Here is a 15832-nt window from a genome sequence, read left to right on the forward strand (position 1 = left end):
ACTCTTCCCCTGCGCTTACATTGCTTGGCCCAGCATCTTCTGCATTAGCTAAGGGATGCTTTGCGTTTAGGTGGTACTTGAGACTGGAAGAACTCCTGCAGTAAACTAATTACGCATTGCACAATTGCAAACAACCTTACGCCTGTTTCAATACAACAAACACCACATACTCCGTCTGCAGTGCGTATGCGTTGCATCCAAACGCAATTTTTTTTTTTTTTTTTTTTACGCACCCATGTTAACGGATTCCAGCGTTCACGCGGTTGTGGTCCGTCAGTGCGTTCCAGGAGCGGTGCGTCTGCAGCAGTGCAACAATTGTTTACCTACCGAGTCTATTTTTGCTGTGCTGCATGCGCTGAATTAAAATGACAGCGCATTGTTCGCGGTAAAAATTAACATGGATTGACACGGAAATGCAGTAATTTCACAATGAATGTATACTAATTAAAGGCTTCTGTGTGTTATACACGCCAACACATGGGGTTTTTGGCTAGGTTTAAAACAAGAAAAAGAGCACCTTTAAGATAAACGAGGCAACATGATATAGGCCTATGCACTTTTATGGAAGCAGGAAAACAAAGTTCATTAAGAACTGTGCGATTGCTTGTAAAAAAGATTTAAATGCAAAAGGCACGAGAGTCGACTGTTTTTCTGTCAGTGGTGCTTTAATTTTAAAATATTTGCGATATCCCAACAAGAAAAGTAGGCTAATTGTTGTGTTTAAATGTTGTTTGCCGCTTGCTTGAGAGCAGCTTATTATACAAACCTAGAAGTCAAATGCATGAATAATATGTTGATTATATTTATTAAGTTTAAACTAATGTCTATGATTATGAAAGATTGTTACTGTTCTGTGATAAGAGTCACAAATATTTTTTTTTTTTTTTTTTTTTTTTTTTACATGGTTTGAAATATAGAATAATGGACAAATGTTGTGTTTGTGGACTAAACAGCCGCGGATCAGTAGCAGACTGCAAACACGTCCTGTGTGAAAGCACAATGAGTCCGTGCTGCTTCTGCACCACATAAGTAGCGCACACGGACTGCATACGCACTGCAGACGGAGTATGTGTGAAACAGGCGTGAGTCTTGTCGAGGTTTTTTTTGGGGAAACTTGGTAATTTCACAGTAGGCATACACACAGGTTCGAAGACTCATTCTCACCTCCTACAGTGCAATTCGTCTAGGTATACATCCGCGCTAAACTCTCACGATAAAAGTCATCGTAGCTTGCGTAGTATAGACCCAGCTCCCAACCCAACTTTGAGAATAGATTAACGGCGATATTTTTTTTTTTTGCCCGATAAGAGTCTCACGTTAACGCAGCACGTTAACGCCGATAATGGCCCACCACTAAATATAATATAATAATATGATATAATATAATATAATAGAGGATATGCATATTTGGATAATCTAATCTAATCTAATCTAATCTAAAATAAAATAAAATAAAATAAAATAAAATAAAATAAAATAAAATAAAATAAAATAAAATAAAATAAAATAAAATAAAATAAAATAAAATAAAATAAAATCCACATTTCTTTCTTTTGATTTTGGGGCTAAATCTAAGCAGCACGTATTCATCCATCTGGATTGATGTGAATGTTTATGTTCTCATGAAGGTGCCTGCATGGGTTGTACCTCCAGGTAGCTGGCGGAAGGCGTGTTATAGATCTTGATATTGGAGATGTTAGTGTTAGGCAGCTGGACGCCGTCTCGCAGCCACGTAATAGACACATTGCTGGGGTGAGCGAGCACTTCACAGCTGATGTTGGCTGGGTTGCCCTCCCATGTGTACACCGTTACTGAGCCCAGGATTTTCGGGGCATCTGTGATGAAAGGCAGAGTATATACAAATGAAAACAAACAAACCTGTAGGTAGCGCTGACCCTTCATCTACCTACCCCTCCGTCTGCATCCGCTAAGGGCGAACGAAGCCTCCCCTCTCATTACCGTTGATGCCTTTATTCTGAGAATAAGGTGGTTAAAGACCAAAATGTCCAGGGCTTAAACGTAGAGCACGTAAAACACAGTGCTGTGTGATGTTGAACACATCTGTTCACGGCAGTACATAAAAGCCAATCACGCTTCACTGGCTTCAAAAGGCCCCTCCTCTGTGTAGCGTCCCTGAATAGCATGCTGGGGGGAGACTTCAGGCACGATGCTCACATGACATACGCGATCGGGCCTGTGTTCCCTCACAGACTGCGTGCGAATAGCTCCCGGCCCGCTGAGATAGTGTTCTCACATTCATCAGAGCTTCAGATGTCATTAGTCCCATCACAACAATACACGCCTGGTACAAATGCACTAAACATGCGAAGAGGGAGGCTGGTATTTTCACAGCATACGCCGGCGCTAATGTGAAAACAAATACTAATGGGCCCAGTGGGGAGGGGGTGGGGGGAGAACACAATGAGAGAGAAAATGGGTGGTAATGCTTTGCTTGCTATTGATTGCAATTAAGACATTGAGGGAAGAGAGTGCTCCATTTCTGATGTTACAGCAATATAAGAACAGTAGAAACAACAGTAAATTGGTCCATTTTTGGTCTGAACTTTGTCTTTGTTAGCAGAATTTAGTGCTTAGATTAAATTCTACTGGATATTCAATTTGAGAAAAACACAAACAAGATTAGGTGTTTGTTCACTAGCATAAATATCTGCAGTATATATGCACTGAACAGACAAAACTTCTAGCATTAACTGCCGTGTTTGTAACTGCCCCATTTTCATTCATCAAAAATGGCATTTATTGTTCTAACCAGGCACGACACAACAAAATACCAAACAATAAATTTGGTTACTTCCATGCAAATCCTAACCACTATTTTGCTAACCAGCCTTGATTAGCAACAGGACATTTTGTCGGTCACTGGGTTTTTACATGATGAGTCATGCTGGGTAACCCCGCCCACTGTAAAATCTCATTGGTCTAAAATTCAGCTCCAGATATCAGATATCCAGGTATTTTTGACCAATCAATCACTGTTAATAACTGAATCCATTAAGCATCAATGAATCAATTTCACCCTCAAAATGAAAGTGTGTTGAAAATGTATTAGAAAAACACCAATATTAGAATTTCTTAAGAAAATTTATTATAGATGCACAGTATATTGGTAACATATTGGTTATTGGCTGTTAGAGATTTTTTAAATATATATTTTATTTTTATTTTTATATCAGCTAGTATAGGATAGTTAATTGTGCATGCTTATTTCTTCTGTTCTTACTTTTTGATTACTAACACTCATTGAAAGTTGATCTTTAAAAATAATAATAATAATAATTTATTATAAAGGTGAAAAATGTTGGTTGAACAAAACGTTGCTCATTAAAACGTTTTTGTGATGATGCAAAAATAAGAAATGTGTGGGATTTATATTTTTCTAGTTAATATTGTAATTTCATCCAGTGCAGCTATGATTGATTCAGGTGTGCAAGGCACAATATATTTTTGGGATTATAATTATTAGTGAAATTATTATAATTAGTAGTAAAATTTATATTAGCCATAAGTTATTAGCCATGAAGGAATGAAGGATCCTCACTTGTGTTGTGTTTTACTTTCTTTCTTTTATATTAATTTATTCATTCAAAATCATTTATCATTTAATCATTTTATTATTCCATTTTCAAGTTCAAGTTCAAGTCTGCTTTTATGTCAATTTCCACATGTACAGTACATACCATACAGAGAATCGAAATTGCGTTACTCTCAGTCTCCGGTGCATACAGATAACATTAACTGTTAAAGCCTAAAAAAAAATAACTAGATCAAATATAAAATGTATTTGTACAATTATACAATAAGGGATTTATAAAAAAAAAAAAAAAAAAAAAAAAAAAAAAAAAAAAAAAAAAAAAAAAAAAAAAAGACATATAAAAGACATATAATAAAAATACAAGTTAAAAATAAAGTTAAATAAAGCAGCGCAAGGTAAATGACAGATATAGTGCAAATCAATGAAGTGAACCAACAGTGGCAGTTTAAAAGATTTTTAGTGCAAAAAAATCACTTATTAAAAATATCTTAAGTCTGATTAAAGTGACAAGTGACAAGTGACCAAGAGCATTATTTAACTGACTGATGAGGTAGTTCCATGCCGAATGAGGTAGTGAGCGCGTTGAGTGAGCAGACCAATGCTGCACAATTGACTCGTGCATGTCATCATATAATTAGTGGTTGGGGGGTGGGGGGGGGGGGGGGTTCATAGTTCAGTGGTGCCTGGGCAGAAGAGGGGAGGGGGGCAGGTTCGGGAGGGAGTTCAGCTTGCCTGACAGCCTGGTGGATGAAGCTGTCCTTCAGTCTGCTGGTCCTGGCCTGGAGACTCCGCAATTCTCCTCCCTGATGGCAGCAGACTGAAGAAGCTGTGTGTACGGGTGAGTGGGATCACCTGTGATGCAGAGGGCTTTGCGGGTGAGACGTGTTTTCCATAAATGTCCTGGAGGGAGGGGAGAGAGACACCAATGAATCTTCTCAGCTGCTCTCACTATGCGTTGTAGAGTCTTTCGGCAGGACGCGTTGCAGGCGCCATACCACACAGTGATGCAGCTCGTCAGGATGCTCTCGATGGTGCCCTCTGTAGAATGTGTACATGATGGGGGGTGGGGCTCTGGCTCGTCCTCAGTTTGCGGAGGAAGTAGAGACGCTGCTGTGATTTTCTTGGCCAGTGCTGCGGTGTTGTCGGTCCAGGAGAGGTCCTCTGTGATGGTGCACACCCAGGAACTTGGGTGCTGCTCACTCTCTCCACAGTCGCACCGTTGATGGTCAGAGGAACATGCTGAGTGTGCGCTCTCCTGAAGTCAACAACAATCTCCTTCGTCTTCTCCACATTCAGAGAGAGATTGTTGTCACTGCACCACCCGGCCAGGTGGCTCACCTCGCTCCTGTAGTTTGTCTCATCTCTGTTGCTAATGAGACCCACCACAGTCGTGTCATCCGCAAACTAAATGAAGAGGTTGGAGCTGTGTGACGGTGTGCAGTCATGGGTCAGCAGAGTGAAGAGGAGGGGCTCAGCACACATCCTTGGGGGGCCCCAGTGTTTCAGTGTGATGGTGCTGGATGTGTTGCTGCCGACCCGTACTGCCTGAGGTCTTCCAGTCAGAAAGTCCAACAGCCATTTGCACAGCGAAGTTTTGAGCCCCAGCTCGACCAGTTTGTGAATGAGCTGTTGAGGGATGATTGTGTTGAATGCTGAACTGAAGTCTATGAACGCATTCTGACATAAGATTCCTTTTTTTTCCAGATGGGTGAGTGCTGAGTGGACGGCAGTGGAGATGGCATCATCGGTCGACCGATTTGGACCGATATGCAAACTGGAATGGGTTCCAGGGAGGGGGGGAGGGCAGACTTGATGTGGTGCATGACTAGCCGTTCAAAGCACTTCATAGGATGGGGGTAAGTGCAACAGGACGGTAGTCATTGAAGCAGGATGGAGATGGCTTCTTCGGGACTGGGATGATAGTGGTAGTTTTAAAGCAGTTGCTGGGAATAACAGGCCTGACTCAGTGAGATGTTAAAAATGTCTGTGAAGACATCAGTGAGTTCTGCTGCACAGTCTTTCAGTACACGCCCAGGGATGTTTATATTTAATCATATAATCATTTATAATAATCATTATAGCCATTTATATACTCATTTCATTGATTTATTACTTGACTGGTAACTTATTTTATATTATTGTTTTTTATATTATTTATTCCAATGTTTAGTGTTATGATGTGTGGTTTCAAGGGATGTTTGTCTTCATGAATAAGAGATAGGAATATTTATGGAAATTCAAGGTTTATGGGATGTTGCTGTGAAGCAAAACGATTCAATAAACTCTGCTCCTTTTTTTATCATCATCACTTCGTCTCCTGCTTCTGCTCTTCACTGGCTTTTCTCAGTCAGCTGCTTGGCTGATAGAAGACTGTTAATACAGTTTTGGGTACCAGACTTTTGGTACCAGACAAGACTTGCTGTTAACGGACAATTTTGCTGACTAGTTGTTCTGTTATCAGACAAAACAGATATTTTCTGACAGGATCTGGCATGTTGCTTTTTATTTATTTATTGGATGGATGGTTTGTCTGACATCCATCAGTTGTTATTATTATAGCAGTAATATGATGAGAAAAAAAAAATGCAAGAATATTAATATAAGTGCACCCCTAATATTAATTTAATTTATAATTTAAAAGTGTTCCACATGTGTTTTTGTGGTATTAACAATAACATTAAATTAATATTTTGAATGACAATTAACACTGAAAATTTTACAGTCCTCAGTTTACATTCCTTGATATTACTGATTCACGCAGCATTCAGTGTGGACCTTGTCACATTGCACTTGTCATCATTGGTGTCCTGTGGTTTGGTGGTGGGGGGGGGGGTGATAATGTCGAGGGGTGGCTGTAGTTTTGATACATTAACTAGCATTCTCTACTGAGTTGACATATGCTCTCTAGACTGCAGCCGAGCAGCAGTGATGCTGTGAATTAAACACATGCCTCGGAGGCATATCAGTGTGGTTTCCAACAGTACGTGTGACTGACAGAAGCTAATGAGGCTACAGATACTATAGACTCACAGAGCACTTCCAGATACATGGGCTGCGCCGTCTCTCCGATGGCGTTGTGGGCGGTGCAGAGATACTCGCCGGCGTCGGTGTACTGGGGGTACTTCAGGGTGAGAGAAGACACACGGGCGTCACTACGGACCAACACGTCACCATCAAGATTCTGAACACAGAGACAAGAAAGAAAAATTCACTGAAAAACTCATACTTTTCACTTCCTTCAGCCATAAAAACAATAGTTTCCCAGAAATGAATAATCTGTCATCAGTTACTCACCCTCATGTTGCTTTAAACACAAATGGCTTTCTTTTTCCAGCAACACAGGCTGTCAAAACTCCACCATAAAAATGACTGTTCGGCTTCAATAGACCTTAAATATTGCACAAAAGAATTATGAACTATTTTTAGGTACTTTTATGGTGCTTTGATACTTTACTTTTGTTCTTTTGGGAGCACAAATGCTTTAGAGCAACTCTAGATAATCTTTTTTGATAGCATTTTGTTTTCCGAAGAATTTTTGGAACATACGTCAAAATGAATAAATGATGACAGAATGTTAATTAATTATTCCTTAAAATTAATAAACAGGTTTGCCATTATCTTCCTAAATGTATTATACAGTTTGCAAATAACGCCACTTCAATGCAATAAATAAATACTAATAAAGTTACCTACTTTCAGAGAAAATGGCAAATTTCTTCATTTTTAAGTATGTGAGGACTGAAACAGGCTGTATCAGAGAAGCAAACCCGGTAAAAAGAAGGTTTGCTGAACAGCAGATATAAATAAGAGCCTTTTATGTGCTGAGTCTTTGGAGCGAAGATGTGAGGGGAACATCAATAACGCAGACCATAAGGTAGGGGAAGCAATTTCTACACCGTTGTTACTTCAAAAGCAATGTCACATGATCTCAGCTGGCTTGGACCATTTTACAACATCCCAGTGCTCATTATAAAGACAAGCATAGATCTTAACATGCCATGCTTGCATTTTCATTTAGCTTGCTGTTCCACTTAACCTTGTGGCTCTTATGAAGATGAGTGGCATCTATAACCAACGTCTCCTCAATGACTGTGCAATTTTCATATAGCAGGGGTGTCAAACACATGGCCCACGGGGGGATACAGTTTGTGGAGGAGTGTAATCCGACCCACAGGTTGAGTTGAGAAAACAAAACAAAAGAATGTTATTTTGCTTTATACATAAATGTAAGATTTGACACGTAAGGATGTTTAGATATATTACTGGAAAACAAGATAAAATACGGGTTATATACAGTATATAAACTACTGTAGTGTTGGGGATTTTCAAATGCTTTTGAAAGATTTCTTATGCCCAGCAAGGCTGCATTTGTTAAAAATACATTGTGAAATATTATAATTTAAAATAACTATTTGATATTTGATTATATTTGATAAATATAAAAGTTCAAATTAACTGCAATTATTATGAAATGGAATTTTTATATATTTTTTTTAAATAAAAGTACTTATTACAGACTTTTAGTGTTGGGGGTTATGTATTACAAGTAACGGTAGTTACGTAATCAGAATACATAACTAGTAAAGTAATGCATTCATTTTACAACAAAATATCTGAGTTACTTTTTCAAATAAGTAATGCAAGTTACTATTTATTTATTCACTGACACCTCTCCTGTCCCATGTTGAGAGAAACTGGGAGTGAGTGGCAGAAGCACTTCATTCAGCCTGAGGCTTATTCATTTCACTTTTTGTGTGAAATTGCCTTAACAGTTGCCAAAAATAAAAATTTTAGTATTTTTTTTTTTTTTTGTTATTAAAAAAAAAAACCAAATAATCAAGACCAGCCCAGGTGAAAAAAGAAGCGCAAAACTAACGTAATGCATTACTTTCCATAAAAGTATTGCAATTAATTCATCTTTTATGGAGTAACACAATACAGTAATGCATTATTTTTAAAACTCTCCAACGCTGCTGACTATTATGTTATAAATAATTATTCTTATTAATTATTATTCATATAATATATATTTATTAAATATAAAGTTGCGTTTAGCCCAAAATAATGACTTTACTCCCTGGTGCATAGCATTGTGATCATGTTGTACTAAAAAGCATTACAAGTGTAAGTCAGAACAGCAAAGAGCACCGAGATCTAGCATGTAGCAATACAAAAATGTATAAAAAGAAAGAAAAATGAGGAAGTGATTTGTAACAGCTATTCAAATATCGTTCATTAGAGAGAGTGAGAGACTATTTGCAGTGCATAAAACTAAATACTTGGGATGAACAGATCTCAGAATGAGTGGAATGAACTCACTTTTTCTTTCTCACACACACACACACACACACACACACACACACACACACACACACACACACACACACACAATCTCGGACAGGACGGTAATGAGGACAGGATATGCACTGAAGTTATGAAGACTTCATCAAGCACAACATTAGTATTCCTCACTCCACTTGAAATTGAAAAAACTCCTCTCTCTATATTTCTGGTCAGTCGCTGCCCCTTGCACAAACTTCGCTATGAATGAAAACTCGGCAGAAGCTTCATGTCAAAGACAATAATCATGCCGATGTTGTCCCAGGACTGAGTCACGCTTACATAATGCTGAGCCTTTTCATCCAAAAACCACCCAACAGCCACCCAGCAGAGCTGACTGGGCTAATTGAATAACCTCCTAACGGGAGCGCTGAGCCCCGTCCAGCCCATTTCCGGCCCTCTTTCCCACAGTTTCTCTGTCTGTTGTGGTCAAATGGCCAGACCGTGACCCCCTGTGCAATGAGACGTGCTCTTGTCACTGGAATCTGGTTACTATGTGGTCCTGGGGTCAAACCGCGGTCTGTAACACTGAATCTTTATGATAAACAGCTATACATTTCAATCAGCACATTCAACAGACTTCATCTCCCATTCTTCTCAGATAAGGCCCTATTTATTCATTTGCAACGTGAGAACGCCACATCATTAAAGTTTTAGAGCCATAGTTTTCAGCAGAAAGGTCTTTTTAATAATGCACGCCAGCCCTCTGAAAAGCTTGGATGGAGGTGGTTTCCTCAAATGTCTATTTTTGTAGGGTTGGAAAAGGAAAAGTCTCGGTGTGAACAACAACAAAAGCACTTTGTGCAACATCAATTACTTAAAAGAAAAAATCATCACATAACAGTAACACTAATAAAAAAATTAAATTATAAAGCTTTTTCAAAACATGAACCCGTCAAGAATGCAGTCTTATGATGTCATACTGAATGATGTCGTAATGACTTAATTGATTAGATACAGAATGGAAAAGATGCCATGCACTGAATATAGAAAGTGAAAACCACATCATTCCACTCTCAGATGAAACAAAGCTGTCATCGTAATTCAGTTGACAGATCTGATGAGATTTCAGAGATTTGATCAGATGGGGAAAAGGTTTATGGAGTTGATGGCTATCTTCATAATTTAGTTTATGGAGACATGGATATGGAATCTCTACCTTGTGCTTTTCGGGTCGAGTCCAAGAGGCCTGCAAAGAACACAGACAAAACAACACAAAGAGGCAAAGCAGTCCTTTAGAAGGTCATTGAGAATAAAAGCACTGCACATTAAAAGACATCTGTTTATTGATTAATTATATGGACTAAAAGTGAAATATTACAAAGGTATATGGCAAAAAATAAACATTAAATAATTATAATAGAAAAAACATGTTACAAAGTAGATTAAATAATCTGTTATTTTGCTCTTATTTTAGCATTACTGACTTATTCAGTTAAACAGAATTGAATATAGGCTAGTCATTTATTCTGATTAATTTAATTCTGCTTACACATACACCATAAAATAATCAAACAAAAGTTAAGCACAAGCACAAAAAAAAAATCCTTTAATAATAATAATATTAAAAAAAAAATCGAATTTAATTGAAAACAACATGAATTTACTTGAAAAGCAAAACTGTTCAAGATTTTTTTTTTTTTGTTAATTTCTGTTTTGTTCATTTTTTTATTATTCTAATTTTTAGACAATTCATCTTTTGGTAAGTGTTTTTATGTTAGATGTTAACCAATTAATCAGTTATGCCGATTAATTGGCACCGATAGTCGATTGCTGGAACAATAGTTTAATAGTTAATAGTGGAACAATAGAACAAAAGTTATCTGTGTCCTTTTATCTCTCAAACATATGTACCTCATGTACTCCCTCTTTTACACATACACACTGTGAAGATGCTACTTCTGGTGAGGAACAGAAACCAGACAACTAGACAAATAAAAATGCACATCTTACACCTTATAATCAGCAATTATGTGTATTTAATACCATATAAGGTAACTCCTGAATACTTGGATTGGATGTAATGTTTGTATAAATATTTTATTCCATTTTAAAAGTATGGTTCAGAATATATTTTTTTTTAATTTACTTTTAATTAATAGTTTATTTTACTTTATTTCCAGTATTATTTTATATTGTTTTTCCAATAAAGTTTTAGTTTTCATGTAGTATTCATTTTAAAAACAGTCGGTTGATTAATCGGTTATCGGCCAGTGTTGTCCAACTTGGTTAACTGTAAAATCCACTATTGGACAACATTTAGTGTTTATTACCCTTTTGGCAATTTTTTTTTCTCCTTTCAGTGATGTTTAAACAAGACTTAATATCAATAGTTTTGCTTCTCAAGAAAGTTTATTTTGTTTTAAGGGCATTTAGATATTTATACTGGAAAACAAGTTAAAACACTGACTATAAAATTATTTTTGAGGTTCATTATGAGTTCTTAAAAAAAAAAAAAAAAAAAAAAAAAAAAAAAAAAAGTGTTGTTAATAACAACATTAAGAAATTTACATTTTGCAGATAACAGGACCACTACATATCTACACTCTCAAGAAAAACAGTCATTGAGGCGATGCCCTATGGTACAAAAGCTAAAAGGCACAACTTTGTGTCTTATTTACCCCTAAATGGTACATTTTAGTACCTAAAGTAAACATATTACTACCCTTTAGCTTTTGTACACCGTGACAGCGAATATTCAAACCATACAGATAAACACTCCATGCAGTCACTTTTCCTATGAAAGTGGCTGAAGTTTTCTGTGGACTCACGGCACTTCACACGGAGGCTGAGCGTGCACATGCTTAGCAACACGATGCATTAGACAAGAAACCACTTGACATGCTAGAACACACTGAGATTATCACCAGACAAAACACATGAAGAGCAACAGGGGCTAATCGAACGATGCCTGAAATGGTCCGTGCTCCGCGTTAGTGCACTTGAGCACAACAATGTATCTCTGTACCATGCTTGCAACAACAAAAAATGCATAGTTGAACAGAACGAGTCATTTTGCAAGAGCATCAGAAAAAAGCTAAACCCTTGCAGTGTTGTTACGATGACAGCAGGCTGAGTCTGCTAGTCTTGCAGCTTTCATTTGGCTAACTACCTCCCTGGAGACCCGCGCAGGATAAACAGTTATGATCAATGCCTTTATTCTGCAATGCTGTCTAATTGCTCCTAATTAAAGTTAATATCTTAGTATAAACTGAAGCCCTAGGCTAATGATGAATGCTTGTATGTTATTTTCAGGCCTGATAAAGTACCAGAACAAAATGAACAAGCTGCTTTCGTAAATGAAATGTTCAGGTTACTGTTGACATTATTACATGATTATTCTGATTACATCAGGTGCCCAACACCTCAGGCCTGCTCTGATCTCTCAAATGCACACAATGAATCTGTGATGATTACAATATGAATGGAGAACAAATCCATATTCATAAAGCAAATCTAGAATTTGGCAGCTTATTCAAACGAGTTACTGATGAGTGAATTATTGGTGTTAATTGTAAAAACTACATGTAGAAAATCTGCATTTATTTCTTAAAAATACAGTAAAAACAATAATATTGTGGATATTATTATAGTTTAAAATAGCTATTTTAATATATTTTAAAATGTAATTTATTCCTGTTATGTAAAGCTGCAATTTTCAGCATTATTACTCCAGTCTTCAGTGTCACATGATCCTTCAGAAATTATTCTAATATGCTGATTTTGATGCTCAAGAAACATTTCTTATTATAATTAGTGTTGAAAACAGTAGTGCAACTTAAATTAATAGTTCAAAGAAACCTATGCAAAGTGAATCGCACATGAACTGACATAATTTTAATTTTTTTATAAACAGAGAGGGAGGACAAATGAAATATTCTTTTAATATTTTGGCGGAAACAGAGGTACATTTTTTCCAGATTTTTGATGAATGGAAAGTTTAAAAGAACAGCATTTATTTATTATTATTTATCTTTTTTAACATTATATGCTCCTCCTTCACACCGTTCAATTAATTTGTTTGGGAGGACATGCAGAGCAGCAGCTACACAGCCAAATATAGCACATACATAGCAACAAGTTTTCTGCTGCTGATTTTACTCTTATAATTAGCGTTTTGTTATCAGGAAGGGAATAATATCATCTATTCTGCTTTCTCATTACATTCAGTGTCACTGATGTGATGCCAAAAACCTGAAGTCGTTTCTGCAGTTTGGTTTAAATAAAAGGAGTTTTAAATTCTTAAAGTGAGTAGTTCATAATACAATATATTCAAAATTCTTTCATCTCAGAAGATCAAAGGGAAATCCCTTAAATACATTTCTTTAAATTTTCTAAATCAGAAATGCAATAATTAATAACATGCCACAGACACTGATGAGAGCGCAAAAGCTGTATTTAACCTGGAAGTCTCCTTTAAAGTATTCCCTCTTGCAGGATAAAAAACATCAACACGGCTGCTGTGAAAATCCTACGCTCCAGTGGAACTACTATGAGAGGGACAGCGTCCATATCTCAGTTTCATCAGATCAGCTACAGTTTGCCAGGAAACGCTGTTTACCAAGCTCAGGGGATAGGTGGCTTTTCACTGGCTGCGGGGTCACTGGCACAAATGGACAAAGCTATCAATGACGGCACTACGATACTGCATTCATCTGAAAGTGCATTGTGTCTGAAAACACGAGCTGCCCTACACATGCCCTGCTCTCTCTGGAGTGTCTGTGGGGTTTAGGATTAAAACGCTCCCTTAACCTACAACCAACTCAAGCTAGTCAAACTTTTGTACTGTGTGATCTTATTACATTCTGCCTATTTTAATACGACGGGTCTGGTTAAAAAAAAAATGAAAATGAAATTAAAATGGAAAAAATAAAAATCAATATCTCCTTTTGAATCCTACCCCCCAAAAAGAAAATCAAACAAGTTTAGAACAACACAAGGGTGAGTAAATGATGCCAGAAGTTTCATTTTTGGTTCCCTTTCCCTTTAATGTGCTCTATAGATTTCTCAAAGGAGACCCAGAAAGGAAGGCACAACTGAGAAATGACCAAAGAAAAAGTGGCTGGTGTATTGGTCCTTGTTCAGAGGTTGAATTCTCCTCTTGTCTTTCAACCGGATTGTGATAAGCTGTGGTCCGTGGCCAATTCTTTATCACCCTGTGGCGCTCCTACCCTGCCATTTTTATGATCTGCTCATTTGTCTAGCACCTTGGTAAGTGGCTCAGATACTGCAATATATGACAGTCCTCAACTCATTTTTTATTGAACCAACTATTACAATTAGAGAAGATAAGATATACGATCTGGGTCTCTTTGAGGGAGAAAACATTTATTTTAAAACGATAGGAAACTCAAGACACTGAAGGATTTCCATGCACATTTGAACGCAGGTGTAATGCACGACACACAGCTGTGTAAAAGAGGGCACGGGGAAGGTAGAAACATGCATCAAGCAGAGCAAGAAGATCTACAGCTCTAGTAAATATTTTCAATAAACCCTTCCCACCTCCTCAAGCAAAAGAAATTGTAGCCATAACACTGAATTATTAAAAAGGCATTCCACATCTGAAGCACCCAGTAAAATATTGTTGTGAGGATTAAAAAAAAAAAAAGGTTGTGCAACCAAGAAATTAAAAAATCCCACTTCAAGCATGTGATGTTCTTTATAGCATTGTTGGAATAGCAAAGTCACACATTCAAAAATAATTAGCAGCATTATGGCAATTTGCTTTTCACAAGTGACACAAGATTAGAAACCCTAATTGTTGATTGTCTTCACCAAACTGCGTAGGTACAGTCAGCATGAAACAGCATTTGCATATAACTTCGGTAATGTGACATTTCAATAAAAGCTTGTTTCTACCACAGGACAAAAAAAAAATACAATTAAAAAAGGTAATTGCAACTTGCCATTGTGGGATATAAACTAGCAACTGTGAGAGAAAAAAAAAAAAGTCATAATTACTAAATAAAAAGTCATAATTGCCTGTTTTATTTTTTTTAATTCCATGGAAGAAACAAGAAACAAATCAAACAAACAAAAAAAAATCATATAAGGAAAGAAAAAACAGAATTGCACGATGTAAAATCAGAATTGTGAGGAAAAAGTCTAAGTTTATATATCACAAATGGACTTTGACACATTTCTGAGCGATACTGGATATGCAACAAGAAAAAAAAATATGTAAAGTGGGATCTGATTTTAGCTAGAAATTTTTTAAATATTATTTGTTGTTGTGTACAGGCATGTACATTAATACATCACTGTTTGGTTGTGCATGTGAACTTGGGGTTGTACGACTTCAAATTTTTTAAAGTTCGACTTTTATGTGATGAAAGTCGCTAATGACGTCATTAATGAACAAATAAGTCTGAAGCAGTGAATCTAACACCTTGTGCACAGCTATGGCAAATGACACAGTGTTGCCCACATGGCTATTGCTCCTATAACAGCTCATTTTTATCAGTTCTTTTGTCTTTGGGTCGTTATATTTCTCTCAGATTTCTGCTCGTTCTAAATCAGATACAGATCAGGTAGCACAGTAAAGATTACATTTATATGAAAGCATTAGTGAGAGCGATTGCTTGTGTGAATTTATTCTACATGGCAGCGTCTCTCTACTAGTAGTGAAGCTGTGGGATTTAGTTATTAAGAAATATATGCTTGAACTTTTCAGTTTCTAAGCTATTTTATTGAGAAATCACAGAACAGTGTTGACAATACTGAATGATTCTGTGTGCGCGAGATCTCTGCGTGATGTACGAGCTACTGTCTGTAGCCTATGTGTGTGTGTTACAGTGCAGTAGCGCATTAGAGTAGAACGGCGATTAACTTACCTGTACAATAAGCTGTTTAAAACATACAATCTCCCGTTCAATTTTGAGCATCCAGTAATATAATCACACGTCTTGTTGAGCGCTTTAAGAGTATGCATTTATT

The 15832-nt window shown here is 36.9% G+C and overlaps 1 protein-coding gene across 1 annotated transcript in view; it reads right to left on the reverse strand.

Annotated features, from left to right (window-relative positions):
• Positions 1 to 15832, reverse strand: part of LOC109069688 (neural cell adhesion molecule 1-like) — a 96419-nt gene that overhangs the window by 26746 nt on the left and 53841 nt on the right. The window contains exons 10-12 of the mRNA XM_042771690.1: positions 10053 to 10082; positions 6584 to 6734; positions 1648 to 1835 (exon numbers count right to left, since the gene is read on the reverse strand). Of these exons, the coding sequence (XP_042627624.1) occupies positions 1648 to 1835; positions 6584 to 6734; positions 10053 to 10082 (369 nt within the window). The remainder of the gene's footprint in view (positions 1 to 1647; positions 1836 to 6583; positions 6735 to 10052; positions 10083 to 15832) is intronic.

The sequence above is a fragment of the Cyprinus carpio genome, chromosome A15, assembly GCF_018340385.1.
Source record: "Cyprinus carpio isolate SPL01 chromosome A15, ASM1834038v1, whole genome shotgun sequence".
NCBI lineage: Eukaryota > Metazoa > Chordata > Actinopteri > Cypriniformes > Cyprinidae > Cyprinus > Cyprinus carpio.